Below are 15,271 nucleotides of genomic sequence, written 5' to 3'. Positions count from 1 at the left end.
TTATCTAAATGGCAAAACTATTCTACATTTTTTAATAAAATATTTTGAAAAACTTGACTTATTTAAATATTTTTTTAAAAACGCAATTTTTGAAACCAAACTCACTCGTACTTTGAAATGCATATAATCTTATATGTAAATTTGGTTGAATTAATTATATTCCTATCATTATTTTACAACAATCTATTTTGCTTTGGACAAATTATATGAGACAATTTCACGGGTTGTATTTTGTGAGACATATCTCTAATTTGAGTCATCAATGAAAAATTATTATTTTTTATGCTAAGAGTATTATTTTTTATTGTAAATATCGGTAGGATTGACACATCTCACAAATAAAGATTCGTGAGACTGTCTCACAAAAAATCTACTCTTTACTTTGTAGTGTGGTGTGTTAACATGAAACAATTTAAAATTTAAAGGGGTGGAACAGCAATTATTTAAAACTCTTGTCCTTCACAGAAAACCGCCAAGCATAAACCAAATTCTTCCCTCCCATTTTCTCCCCCAACTCTCCAAAACCCTAAATCCCCAAACCCTCTGCTGCATCTCCAATCAGAATGAAGTTCAAAGCTCTCCTCACCGACAATGGCATCAACCTGCTGGAGAAAAGAATCCTCCCAGCTCTAGACAAAATGGGCAAAGTTTGCCACCTCTTCTTGACCCGCGATCACGCCTTCTTCCTCCACAACCTTCTCAACTCCGATGGCGTTCAATCCATTGCTCAGTTCAAGAAGGAATCCCTCTTCCAAGACTACCGGATTTCCAGCCAAAACGACGATAAAATCGCTTTCTCCGTCGACCTTGCCCTTCTTCACCGCGCCCTCCGCTCCATCCTCGCCATCTACGTGGAGTCCAGGGACTCCGATTTCAACTGCCTCCAGATCAAATTGGTGAAGAAATCGCCCCCACACTCGAACCAAGCGGTGCCATTTCTTACGCTCGAAGCAAAAGGGTATAAGTCAGCTGTTGTCCAAGATGTGCCCATTTCGAAACCCTTATCACGTGCCGATGTCGATGAGCTACAACTCGCCCTCGAAAATGCCCAAGAAGTGCCCCCGACTTTGGTGAAAGCCCCCGAATTGAATTTGTTGCAAAGCTTTGTTGATAGGATGAAACATGTTGGGGAAGTTTTGGGTGTTTCCGTCAGTAAATGTGGGGACTTGCATTTGCAGATTTCGACTTCTTCGATCACATTAGGTGCCGAGTTTAGGAATCTGACGGTTTTAGGAGAGCAAGTCGATGGGGCGGCGGTTGACATAGGCTCCAGTGCTCAGACCAGGATTGAGAGGGCTGTGCAGAGAGGAGATGCTATGAGTGTCCAAGTGAGCGTGAAGCATTTCTCTAAGAGCCTGCAGGGTAGCTTGGCGAAGCCCGATTGTGCGTTTTATGGGATTGTGCCGCAGGGCGCTTGCTTGATCGTGATATTTCAGTTCCTTATCCCGGGGACAAGGCAGATGGATAAATCTATCAGCTTGCATTGTAGGCTTCCTGTGCTTGATCCTGGTTCCAATTGAGGGCCTTGAGGTGATTATATCCATCCAGCTTTATTGTTTGTTGATTGTGTATTCTGTTGATGCATTTGTGTGATTTTCTTGAGCTACTGTTGGCAAATGAATAGTTGGGTATATAAATATGTTGCATCTAATTAAAACAAAAGAGTTCAGTTCTGTTCAGTTCATATCAATGCTTTTTTAAGCACTGGTGTAGTTTGGTTGTTTTAGTTTGTGGAGCAAATTGTAGGATGATTTACAAGAATAAACCTTGAAAAAACTTCTAACCTTTTAAGATGCAAATTAATTATTTTGGCATAATTTTTTTAGAGTTCGTTTCTACATTCCAAAATTTTTTAATGGAATTGTATTTTTTTCATTTAACATCACCTACTCAAATCATAGTTTCATTTAATTGTCGATTCTTGTGCTTGTGTAAGCATGCAAGCAAGCAAGCAAGCATTTGACGGATGAGTATATCCTGTAAGACGACTGTTAAAATCCTTTCATATTATATAAAACTGGTCGAATTAATTAATTCCAAATTCCTCATGACTATTTGTTTGGCGCTTTGGTACAAAGTCGACACATTCTTTATTATATTAATAATTGATTGTCACTTCTTATTAAATTGCAACTATTTTTCTAATGTATCGTATTTATAAATTTGTCACACCCATGAAATCCCTGAAATGTTACTGCTGGCCATTTTTTCCCATGTCCACATGGGCTGCACCTGCTTGTAGAGCTTGTGTGCATATGTGTGTGAATTTGAGATAATTGTCCGAAGATTTTATCCTATGACTCGTGTCTGCTATTTACAGAAAATAACATCTAGCATTAACAGAAACCTTTAGGAAGACGACGTTGGAAGATCCGAATCGAAATTATTTATATTTCTTTACCAAGTCTTGATGTTTTTTCTCTGTTTTTGATGTACGTTGTTTTTGACTCGATCTACTTTAATGAATTTGAAATTAAAAAACAAACCCAATTCAGCGAGAAAAAGTTTGAAAATTGTCTCAAAATCACTACACAAGAATCAAAGATGCCAACGCTTGATAAAACAAGCAACCCGGGTGGAAGAAGAGTGGCATAGCATGCCTATGGGTTTGGATAGAAATCCAATTATTTCACAACTTTGGTATTACTTATTCTTCTTTTTGAATATCTCTCGTGTTTAAATTTTTACTTTTGCTCACTATTTGCAGGAATATGGAAGCAAGTACTTGGAAGGACATGAGAGAAAAAGTGACCGGACAAGAAACAAAAAATTAACGTAAATATATGTCAACTTTTATATTCTTTTTGCCAAAAGTGAGAGATAAATTTGATAAAAGAGTTGTGTAGTCTGGAAAAAATTATCTTTCATTTTTTTCTAATATTGATATCATGCAAATTTTATAAACTAAAAACAATAAGCAATAATTAATATTTAATAATTGATTTATAATAAAATGAAATATTTAGCATGTTAGTTTTAACAAATATGACTTTAAACCTGGCTTTTATTTCTCGGGCATAGATCACTGGTTATTATTAGCTCTTGGTGAAAGAAGCGGAAACAAAGGCAGAAGCTCCGGCGGGTCGGATCCTCTCGGGGTGCTTAACGGACTCGGGTGCAAGTAGTAACCCTTTTCAGCGATCAATCTTTCTTCATCTTCCACACTCGACCTCGGAGTATTCGGACCCCCACGTGCCGCCAAGTACTCCAACGGCGAGACTGGGGAGACCATGACCATATGCTCCATGAGAAAATTACGGTGAAGGCTTCTCGGAGAAGAGAAGGGAGAATGTAACAGAGTGGCGGCGCTCACGTTGGAGCCACCATTGATGTTTTTGTTGAGCTTGATCTCCAGCTTTCTCGCGGCGGTTGGCCTCCTTTCGTGGAGCTTGAAGTGGGTTCTCCGGGGACCCATTTCGGCCGAGGCTTCTTTTCCGGTGAGTCTTTGGACGACGGCTCGGAAAGTAGAAGGATCGGCTTGGACGAAGGTGGTGTTGAGAATGGAGGTCGGGTCCGATACACTTGGGAATGTGGGTGGAAACGAAGGGGTGGAGTTTGAATTGTTGTTGGAGGAGGAGGAAGTAGAAGAAGCAGCCATTGAAGAAGTCCAAAATGGAAGCGGGAAGAAGAAGAAGAAGAAAGGTAGATTGAATAGAGAGAGTGTAACACGTCAGTTTTATTAATAGAACACAACTAAATTCATGACGTGGGATTTATTTAATTAATTTTTTTTAAAATTTTTTTATTCAAAATTACAAACACATATATATATTACACACAATTTGAGGTCATGCAATACCAATTAATTTTTACAAAAATATTATATTTATTTAAATAATTAAAAGTCTTCATATAATTTACACATAAATACAATATCTAATATATTTTAAAAATGCAAAAATTTAGACATTATCTCTGTATATTACATATTTAATATAATTTTATTATCGTTATCTAAATAATAATTAAAAATTATAACAAAAATTTATGAATTATGATATGAATTGGAAGCTAAATCGAGACATCGGATCCGAGAGCCCCACGGTAGGGTGGTCAAATATTACCGTCACAGCGCAAAAGCCACTGTCCAGAAGGCTAGTCCAGAAACCTCCCCGGTAGGGATGTGAAAACCCAAAATTTTACTATACAAAAGTTATAATTTTCGAGTATCAAAAATTCTGCCTAATTTCAGAAAGTTTTTATCATTGTTTTACACTTCCAAATCCGGTCTCCACCGTTCAGAATACACCGACACATGTTTTGAGCAACATATCCAAAATTCAGATCGATCCAACGGCTCAATTAGGCGCATATATTTTTGCAAAGTGACTGGTCAGTGTCAAGCTCCAACTTGTTCATTCTAATATTTTGGAACAGTCTTTCATGTATATGGGTTTTTAATATACTTTATGTACACTTGCATTTCATATATATATATATATATATATATATATATATATATATATATCGACATGTTTTTCCTTCGTAAGTATGTCAAAATTTGCTTAAAAATATACATTATATATGTTTCTTGAAATTCGATCGGTATGATATATTCGTTTCTATTTGTTATATACATTCTTGAACAATTTGTTGTTGAATATTAGTTATAATATTTGAAAGCATGTTTGAAATATTTGAAATGCACTGTAATGATTCGAATTAGAAATGACAAGGAAATTCCGTTATTTGATATATTTTGTTTAAGGGCCTGATGCGGTGGGATATAATAACAGTTATTTTGGATTCGCCCCTTAGACGAGTAACATATAGGGGACTGATTAATAAACCATGAAAATGAGATGATTTCAGTGCTATGTTTGTACTTTGTTTATATTCGACTCAACATGCTTACTATTGTAATTATGATAATATATTCGTATAATTATAATTTTGATATTCGTTATGCCCGATCGGCCCTCATTTACTTAGTATTTCCAAAGTACTCACCATTATATTCTCATCCCAGATAAGAACGAGGAACAAATCAAAGATAAAGAACAAAAATACTTTTGGGAATTTTTGATCCGATTCAAGACCAGTCTCATTATTATATCTGTTATTTATATTATCGAATTTTAATCTTCTGCATTTCGTTTCAATCGCATAGTAAAGACTACAGACGATTATTGATTTATGTAATAGACTGGCTTTTGGTTATTTGATGTACTACATGGCTTGTTGTTATACGATTTTAAATTGGTAAACAACGCCGATGTCATGTCTCGGTTTCGAGGCGTGACAAAGGCGACCAAACATTACCGCCCCAGCGCCAAAGACATTGTCCAGAGCGCCCAGTCCAGAAGAGTTCGCGCTAGGGATTCTTTTCTAGTTTAGAGTCCTAAGTTATTTGATAACTAGATTTTGATATATTTTAGATTTTGTAAACATATATGGACGAAATTTTACGAACTTTTGAAATAGAGTCCTAAGTTTTGCTCTCAAATTTCAAAGTTTGGCTTTGTATATACATTTTTATGTTTCTTCAACCAAACTTATCAAAGTTTACAATCCGAGTTCTTTGAATGTTCGCTTGAATTTCAATTGTTTATATTCGTTAATATTTGTTACTAAATTTTTCGTAATTTAGAGGTGAATATTACAAACTTACTTATTCAAAAAGATCGAGACAACACAACGTTTTTTTGTTTCATCGAATCGATGGCGTGACTCCGTTTTTTAGCGCATTTGCTTTTCGTGGTCAAAGAATCACTTCAAATTAACTCGAACTATTAATGATCGTGATCGTGATTCATATATATAATATCATGCATCATTTGCTAGTACTATCTAAAAACTTGAACATCTTACATAACTGAACTTGTTCCGACTTAGTCATACCAAACTAGATTTACATATCTAAGTGACAAAAACCTAAAACCAACATAGGTAAAAAAAATAGAACTTCAAAATTTCAATCTAACTCCTCATAATTTATCACACACATAATGTACATGCATGATCTACTAACATAAATATATATCATGTCTTAGTGTGTCACATAATTTCTCTTGGTAATATTTAACAAAATGATTCTTTATATCATCTTCTCAATTGATAACTTTATTAGGTCTTTTAAAATAATCAAACTATATAAATATTTTACGTCAATGGGGAGATATTGCTGAATATTATATAATATATATATATATATATATATATATATATATATATATATATATATATATATATATATATATATAATAGGTGGAAGCCACAAAAAAATAATTGAAACGGGAAACGAGGAGTGGACTTAGGACAGATGAAATAATTGATGGATTGGGTCAGAAATTGTACCATCCTAATGCATACATGTACTTTGTTTTCTTTCCCTCCGATTATTGTAGCTCATACAAACCTGAATTTTGGAACAAAAGGTTTTTTAGATGAATTAATTTGGTTCATTGCGAGTGTGAAGTGAATAAATTTATAAGAGACGGTCTAACGAATTTTTGTAAGTATGATGGATCAATCCGATTCATACATTGAGCAAAAACAATATTTTTGACATAAAAAATATTTATTCGTGGATAAAATCGAATAAAAGATCTGTATCACAAAATTAACATGTGAGATGATCTCATAATAATCTTCCTGATAAATTTATTTACTTTGTTTTTCACCATTTTCCTCCATTTCTAAATTTATAAAAACAGCTTTCTTTTAGGTTTTGTTTGCTAGCGAGATATGAATAATGTTCATGTATTTAGTTTTCTTTTCTTTTTCAGTCTTCACGGGATGTGTTTCCTTCCTGCATTTTTCTGCTGCAATAGTATTAATATATAGTGATCAATAATATATCATACCTTCCAATTAATTATTAATGTTCCGATCCCATTTTTTATCCAACAAAAATTATATTACAAAGTAGAAATAAATGTCATTATTTGGCTTGTTTAACTAACATATAATATAGTAAATATTTGATGACATCACGAATCTTTATCTATGAAACGAGTCAACCCTAACGATGTTCACAATAAAAAATAATATTCTCAGTATAAAAAGTAATATTTTTTCACGTATGATCCAAATAAGATATATGTCTCACAAAATACGATCTGTGAGACTGTCTCAAATAAGTTTTTGTCTTAGTTATCTTCATTTATCAAATATTAAAAGAAAATGGAAGATATCCCCCCATCCAACACCTTCCATTTCACGATTTTGAACCCACAATATTGCTTTAGTTATCTTCATTTAATAGAACAGTTTACAACTTAAGGGGCAAAGCATGCATGAGTCAGTGATTCAGATTGCAGAAATTAATGCTTGGAGACACAAAAAATGAAATAATTTTATTAAAAAAAAAATTAACCCCTCAATTTGAACAATAATTTATTAAATTTATTATTTGGCGTTTTATATAATTTAATTGCGATCCATTTAATTATAAAATCTCAAGTGAATTGTAGTTTGTTGTATGCAAAATAAATATTAGAAGTTATTTATCATTTTGTTATCTTCAGTTGATTTCTCAGTATAGTACGTCTCATGTTAAACAATCTTGTGAGAATGTATTAAATAAGATAGTAGATCTGTCTCACAAAATTGATTTCAAGTCTATTCATTATATCCATCTATTCTCGTTCCATTTTTTCATCAAATAAACCTTAATCAATTAAAATCATTTTGATTATAATGTTCCTCGTAGCAGCAAGATCCTTTGCCCCATATAGACTTCGAGACATTCCACCTCGTTGATCAATGATGTATGAGCATTGATCCCTTTATTGTAAGACAAAAACTTGTGTAAGACGTTCTCACGAGTCGTATTTTGTGAGATGGATATCTTATTTGAGTCATCAATGAAAAAATATTACTTTTTATGCTAAGAGTATTACTTTTTACTGTGAATATCAGTAGAAATGACCCGTCTCACAGATAAAGATTCGTGAGATCGTCTCATAAAAGACCTACTCTTATTATAAAGATAGAGGCATGAAGTTGCTCCACTTACTAACACCGGGGTGGTCACTCGATCGAACAAGAGGCTCAAACTTTGGGTAGAAGAGCGTAGCGTTGCTGGTCTTACATATATCTCAATATCGAGGATGATACCGTATATACATATTTGCTTGTGGAGCACATTGATATTTTCAAAAACAGAGTTAGGATATCATATCTCTTTAAAAAATGTTAGAACTGAAGATAGACAGGGGTAAAATGAAAAGCATGTAACACAAAAGATGTAAGCCAGGTCTTGAAGTAAGAAAAGGCTTTATATCCAAAAGGGACAAGAAGTTTCAAGAAATTCATCAGCAGAAGTACTGTCATATCCTTTATTTCTACATTTCTCTTGAAATATTACTATCTTTTAGGATGTAAAATAAACAAGAAAATAGATAAATCAAACGAGATTGCAGAATTGAAACAATCCAATTACAGAGAGAGATCAGCCAAGTCAAAAGTTCTTGAAATTGCCTTGCACCAAGAATCCGCCTTCTTCTTCCTCAATTCTTCATCCATGATGGGGAAAAACTTGGTGTCTTTTTTTGTCTTCTCACTAGAAGAAAATATTTCGTTTTCGGTCCAAACACCAACAGCTAATCCAGCCGCATAAGCCGCCCCAAGAGCAGTCGTCTCTATATCAGCTGGTCTCACAACTGGGTTTCCTAGCAAGTCCGCCTGTACATTTTAAAAAACACAAGTTTAGGAATCGATTTCGTAACCGTGCTCTAAAGAAAATGTTAGGAACCAGAGTAGCAAGAAAATAATACCTGAATTTGCATCAGCAAATTGTTGACAGTGGCACCGCCATCCACTCTAAGTAAAAACTCCCCTTTCTCGTTCTTAGCCTCACCCCTCTCTCCAGCATCCTTGTTCATCGAATCCAGCACATCTTTCACTTGAAAACACATGCTCTCCAGCACAGCTCGAGCAATATGGGATTTGTTTGTAAACCTTGTGATTCCTATACAAACGCCACGAGCATCATCACGCCACCATGGCGCAAACAGACCATTAAATGCCGGTACAAAATATACCCCCCCAGATGAGTCAACCTGCAAAGCCAATTCCTCAATCTCACTTGCACTCTTGATTATACCTAGACTGTCCCTAAGCCATTGAACTGCTGCACCAGCTATGGCAATCGAGCCCTCTAGTGCATAGTTAACGGGGGCTTCTGGCCCGAGTTTATAAGCCAAGGTGGTCAGAAGCCCATGTTTCGACTGTACTATCTCTTCCCCGGTATTAAGAAGTATAAAAGCCCCAGTCCCATACGTGCTTTTAGCTTCGCCTTTCCGGCAAGCTTGCCCCACCATTGCTGCATGTTGATCACCGAGACATCCAGAAATTGGTATGCCAGCTATCGGCCATCCTTTGCTTATATCCCCGATTATCTCAGCATTACTAATAATTTTAGGCAAGATCTCAGCTGGGATCCCCAGAGTATTCAAAGTTTGTTTATCCCAATCTAGTGTTTTGAGGTTCATCAACATGGTTCTTGAAGCATTCGACACATCAGTGACATGTAAACCATTTTCTTTTCCTCCTGTCAAATTCCAAATCAACCAGGTATCTATGGTGCCAAACAATGCATCTCCTTGCTTCACCGCCTCCTTTATGGAATCAACATTTTCCAACAACCACAACAGCTTCAAAGCACTGAAATAAGTGCTTATCGGCAAACCACATGTCTCTACGAAATGAGTTCTTCCACCTGGTAACTCTTTCTCCAATTTTCTAGAAGAAAAAAACGGAAAAATAAAGAATCGTTTGACAAATCACTCATTTATTTGTTCTTCAGGGTCGCTTCACGACCAACCTCTTTGCAAGTAGTGGTGCTCCACGATTCAAAGTTCTCTTTTGGTAGTTAATCAAAGAAATACCAGTGAATGGAAATTTATGCTTTTCGCAATAAAAGCTCATTTAAGAACAAAACTTCTCAACACCAAGATGACAAAAGTAAGCTTAACCCAATTCAGATACTGTCGCTAAACAACAAAAAAACACCAAGTTGGCTAAAAAATATTATATCTTTGATCCAAAATCGAAAAATTACCTGCATATTGAACTGGTACGTGCATCCATCCAAACAATAGCATTGTAGAGAGGGGAGCCGGTGGATTTGCTCCAAACAACAGTTGTTTCTCTCTGATTCGTAAGACCAATGGCTTTCAATCCACTGTCGACATTATAGCCTGCAGCTGTGGTTTTATCAACAGCCTTTGCAATACAGAGTCTCACGCTTTCAAGAATCTCCATTGGATCATGCTCAACCCATCTACAAAACACTCAAAATCAACCATTTTAGGTATCTTCTCCATCTGTTCCAAAATGTTGCTTCCTACTCGATCAACGCAGATGCATTAATTTTATTCTAAATTTATATCAAACATATGCTTTTGTCAACAGACAGGCCTCTGAAACTGGATTTGTGAGCTGAAAATACATCAGTGATCAAACATATACGCCCCCGAAAGATAATCCAAAGAAAATTCAATCTTTTGATTATTTACAGAAAAACACATACACCCCCGGAAAATAAAAAACGATAAAGCACGAGAAAATTGAAGAAAAGATTCAATCTTTAAACAGTTTAAAGTAAACAAAAAACAAAAAAACAAAAAAAACATGTACCCAGATTGAGGATAGAACTGGGTGAACTCGACCTGGTGAGATCCAATGGGCTGCGCGGCGCGATCATAGACGATGAATCTTGTGCTGGTGGTGCCTTGATCGATCGAACCCACGAATACATCTTCCCCGGACATCTTGGTAGCAGGTTGAGTTTCTTGGAAATGGTGATGGAGTTGATCCAAAAGGATTTTATTTTACCCAATAAATTTGGATATCAATCAATGATTATTTAAAGATTGGAAATCTGACCATTTGGAACTTCGTTGATTCCAATTTCCCCTTTTATGGATTATATACATATCAATTTAAGCCAAAAAGTTGGGAAGGATGATTTTGAGATTATAAAAAAATGTTCACTAAAAGGTAATCACTATCACGGACTTATGTTTTATTAATAGTATCAGCGAACGACGCACACATGATGCATGTATAAAATAATAACTATTATGTATATGAATCATGTTCATAATCATTAATAAATTCAATCGATTCACAAATTTTTTTTTATAATTTTTAATTATTATTTGGATAACGACAATGAAATTATATTACATATGTAATTTATAAATATAATATGTGAATTTTTGAATTTGTAAAGTGAATTAAATACTATGTTTATGAATTATATGAAAAATATTATTTATCTAAATGGATAGAATATTTTTGTTAAAACGTATTAATTTAACAAACCCGGACCACTAAAGATCTCGACTTTTATATATAGTAAGTATAGCTATAGATTTATTTATTATTATATTGAGTGAGTCTCATGCGAGACCGTCTCACGGATCATAATCAATGAGACCGATCAACTCTATCCATATTTACAATAAAAAAGTAATACTCTTAGCATAAAAAGTAATACTTTTTCATAGGTGGCCCAAATAAGAGATCCGTTTCATAAATACGATCCGTGAGACCGTCTCAACAAAGTTTTTGCGTATTATATTATATGATGTATAAATTTCTTGGTATGCCCAGAAAGCTGGGCCTGGAGATTCTGATCTGGACTGGCAATCAACTGCAGGCTATAGCCCATATATTCTAAGAAATTGGGCCCTCACTTCCGGCCCTATTTAATCGAAATTGCTTACAAAGTGTGAACAAGTTAGCCAATTAAATTGAACTCCATAAAATGATCTCTGTTGTGAAAAAGTAAAAATTTATGGTAAAAAGTAAAAATCTCAAACTCTCAAAATTTACCAAACTACACACTTTATAATATTTTTCTCTCTACTCAATTGTGATTTTCTTCACAAATGAGAGATCTATTTATAGAGTTTCATTACACATAATCCAAAAATAAAATACATCATTACCTACATCATCACACACAAATTTCTAACTTTACAACTCTTATTTTCAACATTCAAATATTCAACTATTACTTTTTCAATATTTAAATATATTATTTTCAACAATCTCTTCTTTTTCTCTTTGTTTATTTCTGTTTATCAATAAAATCTATTTGAAGGGCAAATAATAATTACAATAATAAAAACGATAATAATAATAGAAAATTGGATCTCGAACCAAAAATCGCATCCCAAATTAAGAGATCAGTAAAATAAGTTATAAATCGTCGACATATTGTATTCGAATCCGAGCTTAACGATAAATGTTGTATTGTCTCATGGTTTTGAATTTGATGTCATAAGAAATGATTAATTCCCCATAACTTTGTCCCAAAAAATGTGCATCCATATTTTATTTAATAATAATAAGCCGACGTTACATCTGCAACAAAGTATAAGTTTGTCAATATCATTTTCGAGGAGAAATATTTCCAATTGACTTTTAAGTATCGAAACAATTTTTAATTATGACAAAAACTTGTATGAGACGATCTCACGAGTCATATTTTGTGAAACCGATCTCTCATTTGAGTCATCTATGACAAGTATTACTTTTTATGTTAAGAGTATTATTTTTTATTGTGAATATCGGTAAGGTTGTCTCGTCTCACGGATAAAGATTCGTGAGACCGTCTCATAACAAAATACTTTTTTTTTATTATAATGTTGTATTAAATTATTTTGGAGTTATTTAAAGTGAGAGCGTATGGGGAAAAAATAGCATTATTTTATAGAGAAGATTGTCCAATAGAAAGTAATGGCACGCCGTTCAACAAAATAATGGATCTTCTGTGAGCTGGTGCTGTGCATCAAGCCAACATTGAGGAGATTATTATTGTTTAATTTTCATGATATAATAAAAATATTATAAATTTATATATCTATTTTAGAGATATTATAAAAAAAAATTATGTTATTTATATATATAATAAATTTTATATTAATCAAGAGTTTTCACTTAGAAATAAAAAGATTTTAATTCTTATCAATGTACGATTCTCATATGTCATTCATTCGTTATTCACATACGATTACTCTTGAATATTATTTCGAGTTAAGTGTCGCATTGATTTCGCATTCGAGTGAAGTCATGTCACTTTTTTTAAATACAAGTTTATATTTTTCGATGGTTAGGTTCGGTTCCATTTTTAAAAATTATACAAAATTTTTAATTTTTTAAAACAAATGTTTTTTTTTTTTTTTTGCAATATTGTTTTGAATTTATTTAATCTGTTGTTGAGAAATGAGCCCATAAAATCTTGTAACCTACGTTTGTGACACCAGCATTTTTATAATGCATATTTGGTTGGTGTGATAATTGTCTTACTAGGATTAATATATTTATGGACTGATGTGAAGGTTGGTGTGACTGTGTGCTAAATTATTTTTCAACGCCTAGTCGTTTAAATTATCGAATTTGATTCGGAGATTTTGCGAGCATCAGAGGATAAAACGATCGAATTTATCGATAATTAACCAGATGAAATATGTTCTAAAAATTATATCGTATACATGAAAATATATACGATATGATTGCATTGTTAAATATGATATATGATATGCATTGCACGTATTTATTTGTTCATTCATTCATTCATTCATGAGTGAGTCTCATGTGAGACCGTCTCACAGATTAGTATCCGTGAGACGGGTCAACCCTACCCATATTCACAATAAAAACTAATACTCGTAGCATAAAAAATTATACTTTTTCATGGATAACCCAAATAAGAGATCCGTCTCACAAATTTGACCCGTGAGACCGTCTCACACAAGTTTTTGTCTTCATTCATTTATTTATTATTATTATTATTTTTATTATTATTATTGTGACCCCATATATTGGTGTGTGAACAAGAAGCTACACCAACTTCTTTCTATGCCATTAAACAAAATAACTTCTTTATTTGATGATCCACCGAATTGGGTTCAAGATCCTGCGTGTATTTACTAATATAATAATTTATAATAATAAATAGATCTACAACCAACAAACTGCAAATTAATGATTCAGATATTTAAACGAGTTAGTGCGTCAAATACGATACGGTTTTATATATCTATATGCATGAGATAGGTCGATCCAGCCTATGTTCGGATTGCAAAGTAATATTTTTGGTGTAAAAAATAAGATTTTTCAATATGTCAGGTCGGATGAGAGATCTGTAACACAAAATAAATCTGTTAAATAGTTTTGTTGGAGTTTTTGTGTATACGAGTGAGTTTGAGAAATAACTAACATATTTGATATTTTTACTATAAATATCAAATCACAACAAAACTTGCTGAAAAATACTATTTTTAATATTTTAAGTTAGTCATTTTTAGAGTATATTATCAAATATAAAGTAATATATATCTTTTTTTATTTGTTGATGGGAAAATCATAAATAAAATAAGGCAAAAATTTGTGTGAGACGGTCTCACGGGTCGTATTTGTGAAACAGATCTTTTATTTGGGTCACCCATGAAAAAATATTACTTTTTATGGTAAGAGTATCACTTTTTATTGTGAATATGGATATGGTTGACCCGTCTCACAGATTACGATCCGTGAGACGGTCTCACATGAGACCCACTCATAAAATAAATAAAACAAGGCACATGATTCATTAATGTCCCATACATTTAAAACGACTTTCAATTAAAATATTTACTGTGGATAAGATTTATACATTTTTTGTTATATATTTATAGAGATCAGAATAAAGAGGGTATTAATTAAGAGTAGGTCTCATGTGGACCGTCTCACGGATCTTAATCCGTGAGACGGGTCAACCCTACCCATATTCACAATAAAAAGTAATACTCTTAGCATAATAAGTAATATTTTTTCATGGATTACCCAAATAAGAGATCCGTCTCACAAATATAACCCGTGAGACCGTCTCACACAAGTTTTTGTCATTAATTAATTAGTTTCTCTCCTAATTATGAAAACTAATTTGTTTTACTATATTTAACATTTGTTATTTTGGCTCAATATGGGAACTAACGTGGCAAGAAACCATATCCAATTCTTGGAAATGGTAAATTTAAACTACTTGTGGATAATAACATATATATACATATATATATATATATTGTTTTTAAAATAAACATATATATATATATAGATAGGAACTCGAAGTATTTATCAATGAATAAGTCTTTTGTGAGACTGGTCTCACGAATTTTTATCTGTGAGATGATTCAGTTCTACAGATATTCATAACAAAAAATAATATTCTTAGCATAAAAAGTAATATTTTTTATTGATGATCCAAATAAGATATCTATCTCATAAGATACGACCCGTGAGACCGTCTTACATAAATTTTTGTCTTTATTTA

The 15,271-nt window shown here is 33.2% G+C and overlaps 3 protein-coding genes across 5 annotated transcripts; 1 reads left to right on the top strand and 2 right to left on the bottom strand.

Moving 5' to 3' along the window:
* The first annotated feature begins 470 nt into the window (after positions 1-470).
* On the top strand, positions 471-3,232 carry LOC140820028 (checkpoint protein hus1). Of its 3 annotated transcripts, none has more exons than XR_012115334.1 (3): positions 471-1,530; positions 2,708-2,775; positions 3,022-3,232. XR_012115334.1 is itself a non-coding variant. In XM_073180325.1 (2 exons), the coding sequence occupies exon 1, from the start codon at positions 564-566 to the stop codon at positions 1,518-1,520; it is 957 nt and encodes a 318-aa protein (XP_073036426.1). In that variant the 5' UTR covers positions 472-563; the 3' UTR covers positions 1,521-1,530; positions 2,708-2,919. The 3 variants fall into 3 exon arrangements, 1 of the variants encoding a protein (XP_073036426.1); XR_012115333.1 differs by having other exon boundaries at positions 3,056-3,193; XM_073180325.1 differs by lacking the exon at positions 3,022-3,232 and having other exon boundaries at positions 472-1,530; positions 2,708-2,919.
* Positions 3,021-3,695, bottom strand: LOC140820030 (VQ motif-containing protein 11-like). The gene has a single exon (XM_073180326.1). The coding sequence runs from the start codon at positions 3,596-3,598 to the stop codon at positions 3,023-3,025; it is 576 nt and encodes a 191-aa protein (XP_073036427.1). The 5' UTR covers positions 3,599-3,695; the 3' UTR covers positions 3,021-3,022.
* A 4,573-nt stretch (positions 3,696-8,268) lies between these two features.
* Positions 8,269-10,880, bottom strand: LOC140819523 (glycerol kinase-like). Its single transcript, XM_073179652.1, has 4 exons — positions 10,585-10,880; positions 10,007-10,228; positions 8,721-9,687; positions 8,269-8,628 (listed from the first exon to the last, which is right to left on the bottom strand). The coding sequence occupies exons 1-4, from the start codon at positions 10,716-10,718 to the stop codon at positions 8,383-8,385; spliced, it is 1,569 nt and encodes a 522-aa protein (XP_073035753.1). The 5' UTR covers positions 10,719-10,880; the 3' UTR covers positions 8,269-8,382.
* Between the last annotated feature and the right edge of the window lie 4,391 nt (positions 10,881-15,271).

This window comes from Primulina eburnea, chromosome 18 (assembly GCF_022965805.1).
Source record: "Primulina eburnea isolate SZY01 chromosome 18, ASM2296580v1, whole genome shotgun sequence".
In the NCBI taxonomy this organism is placed as follows: Eukaryota; Viridiplantae; Streptophyta; class Magnoliopsida; order Lamiales; family Gesneriaceae; genus Primulina; species Primulina eburnea.
The sequence above is the reverse complement of the archived record's forward strand: the minus strand, read 5'-3'. Positions and strand labels throughout refer to the sequence as shown.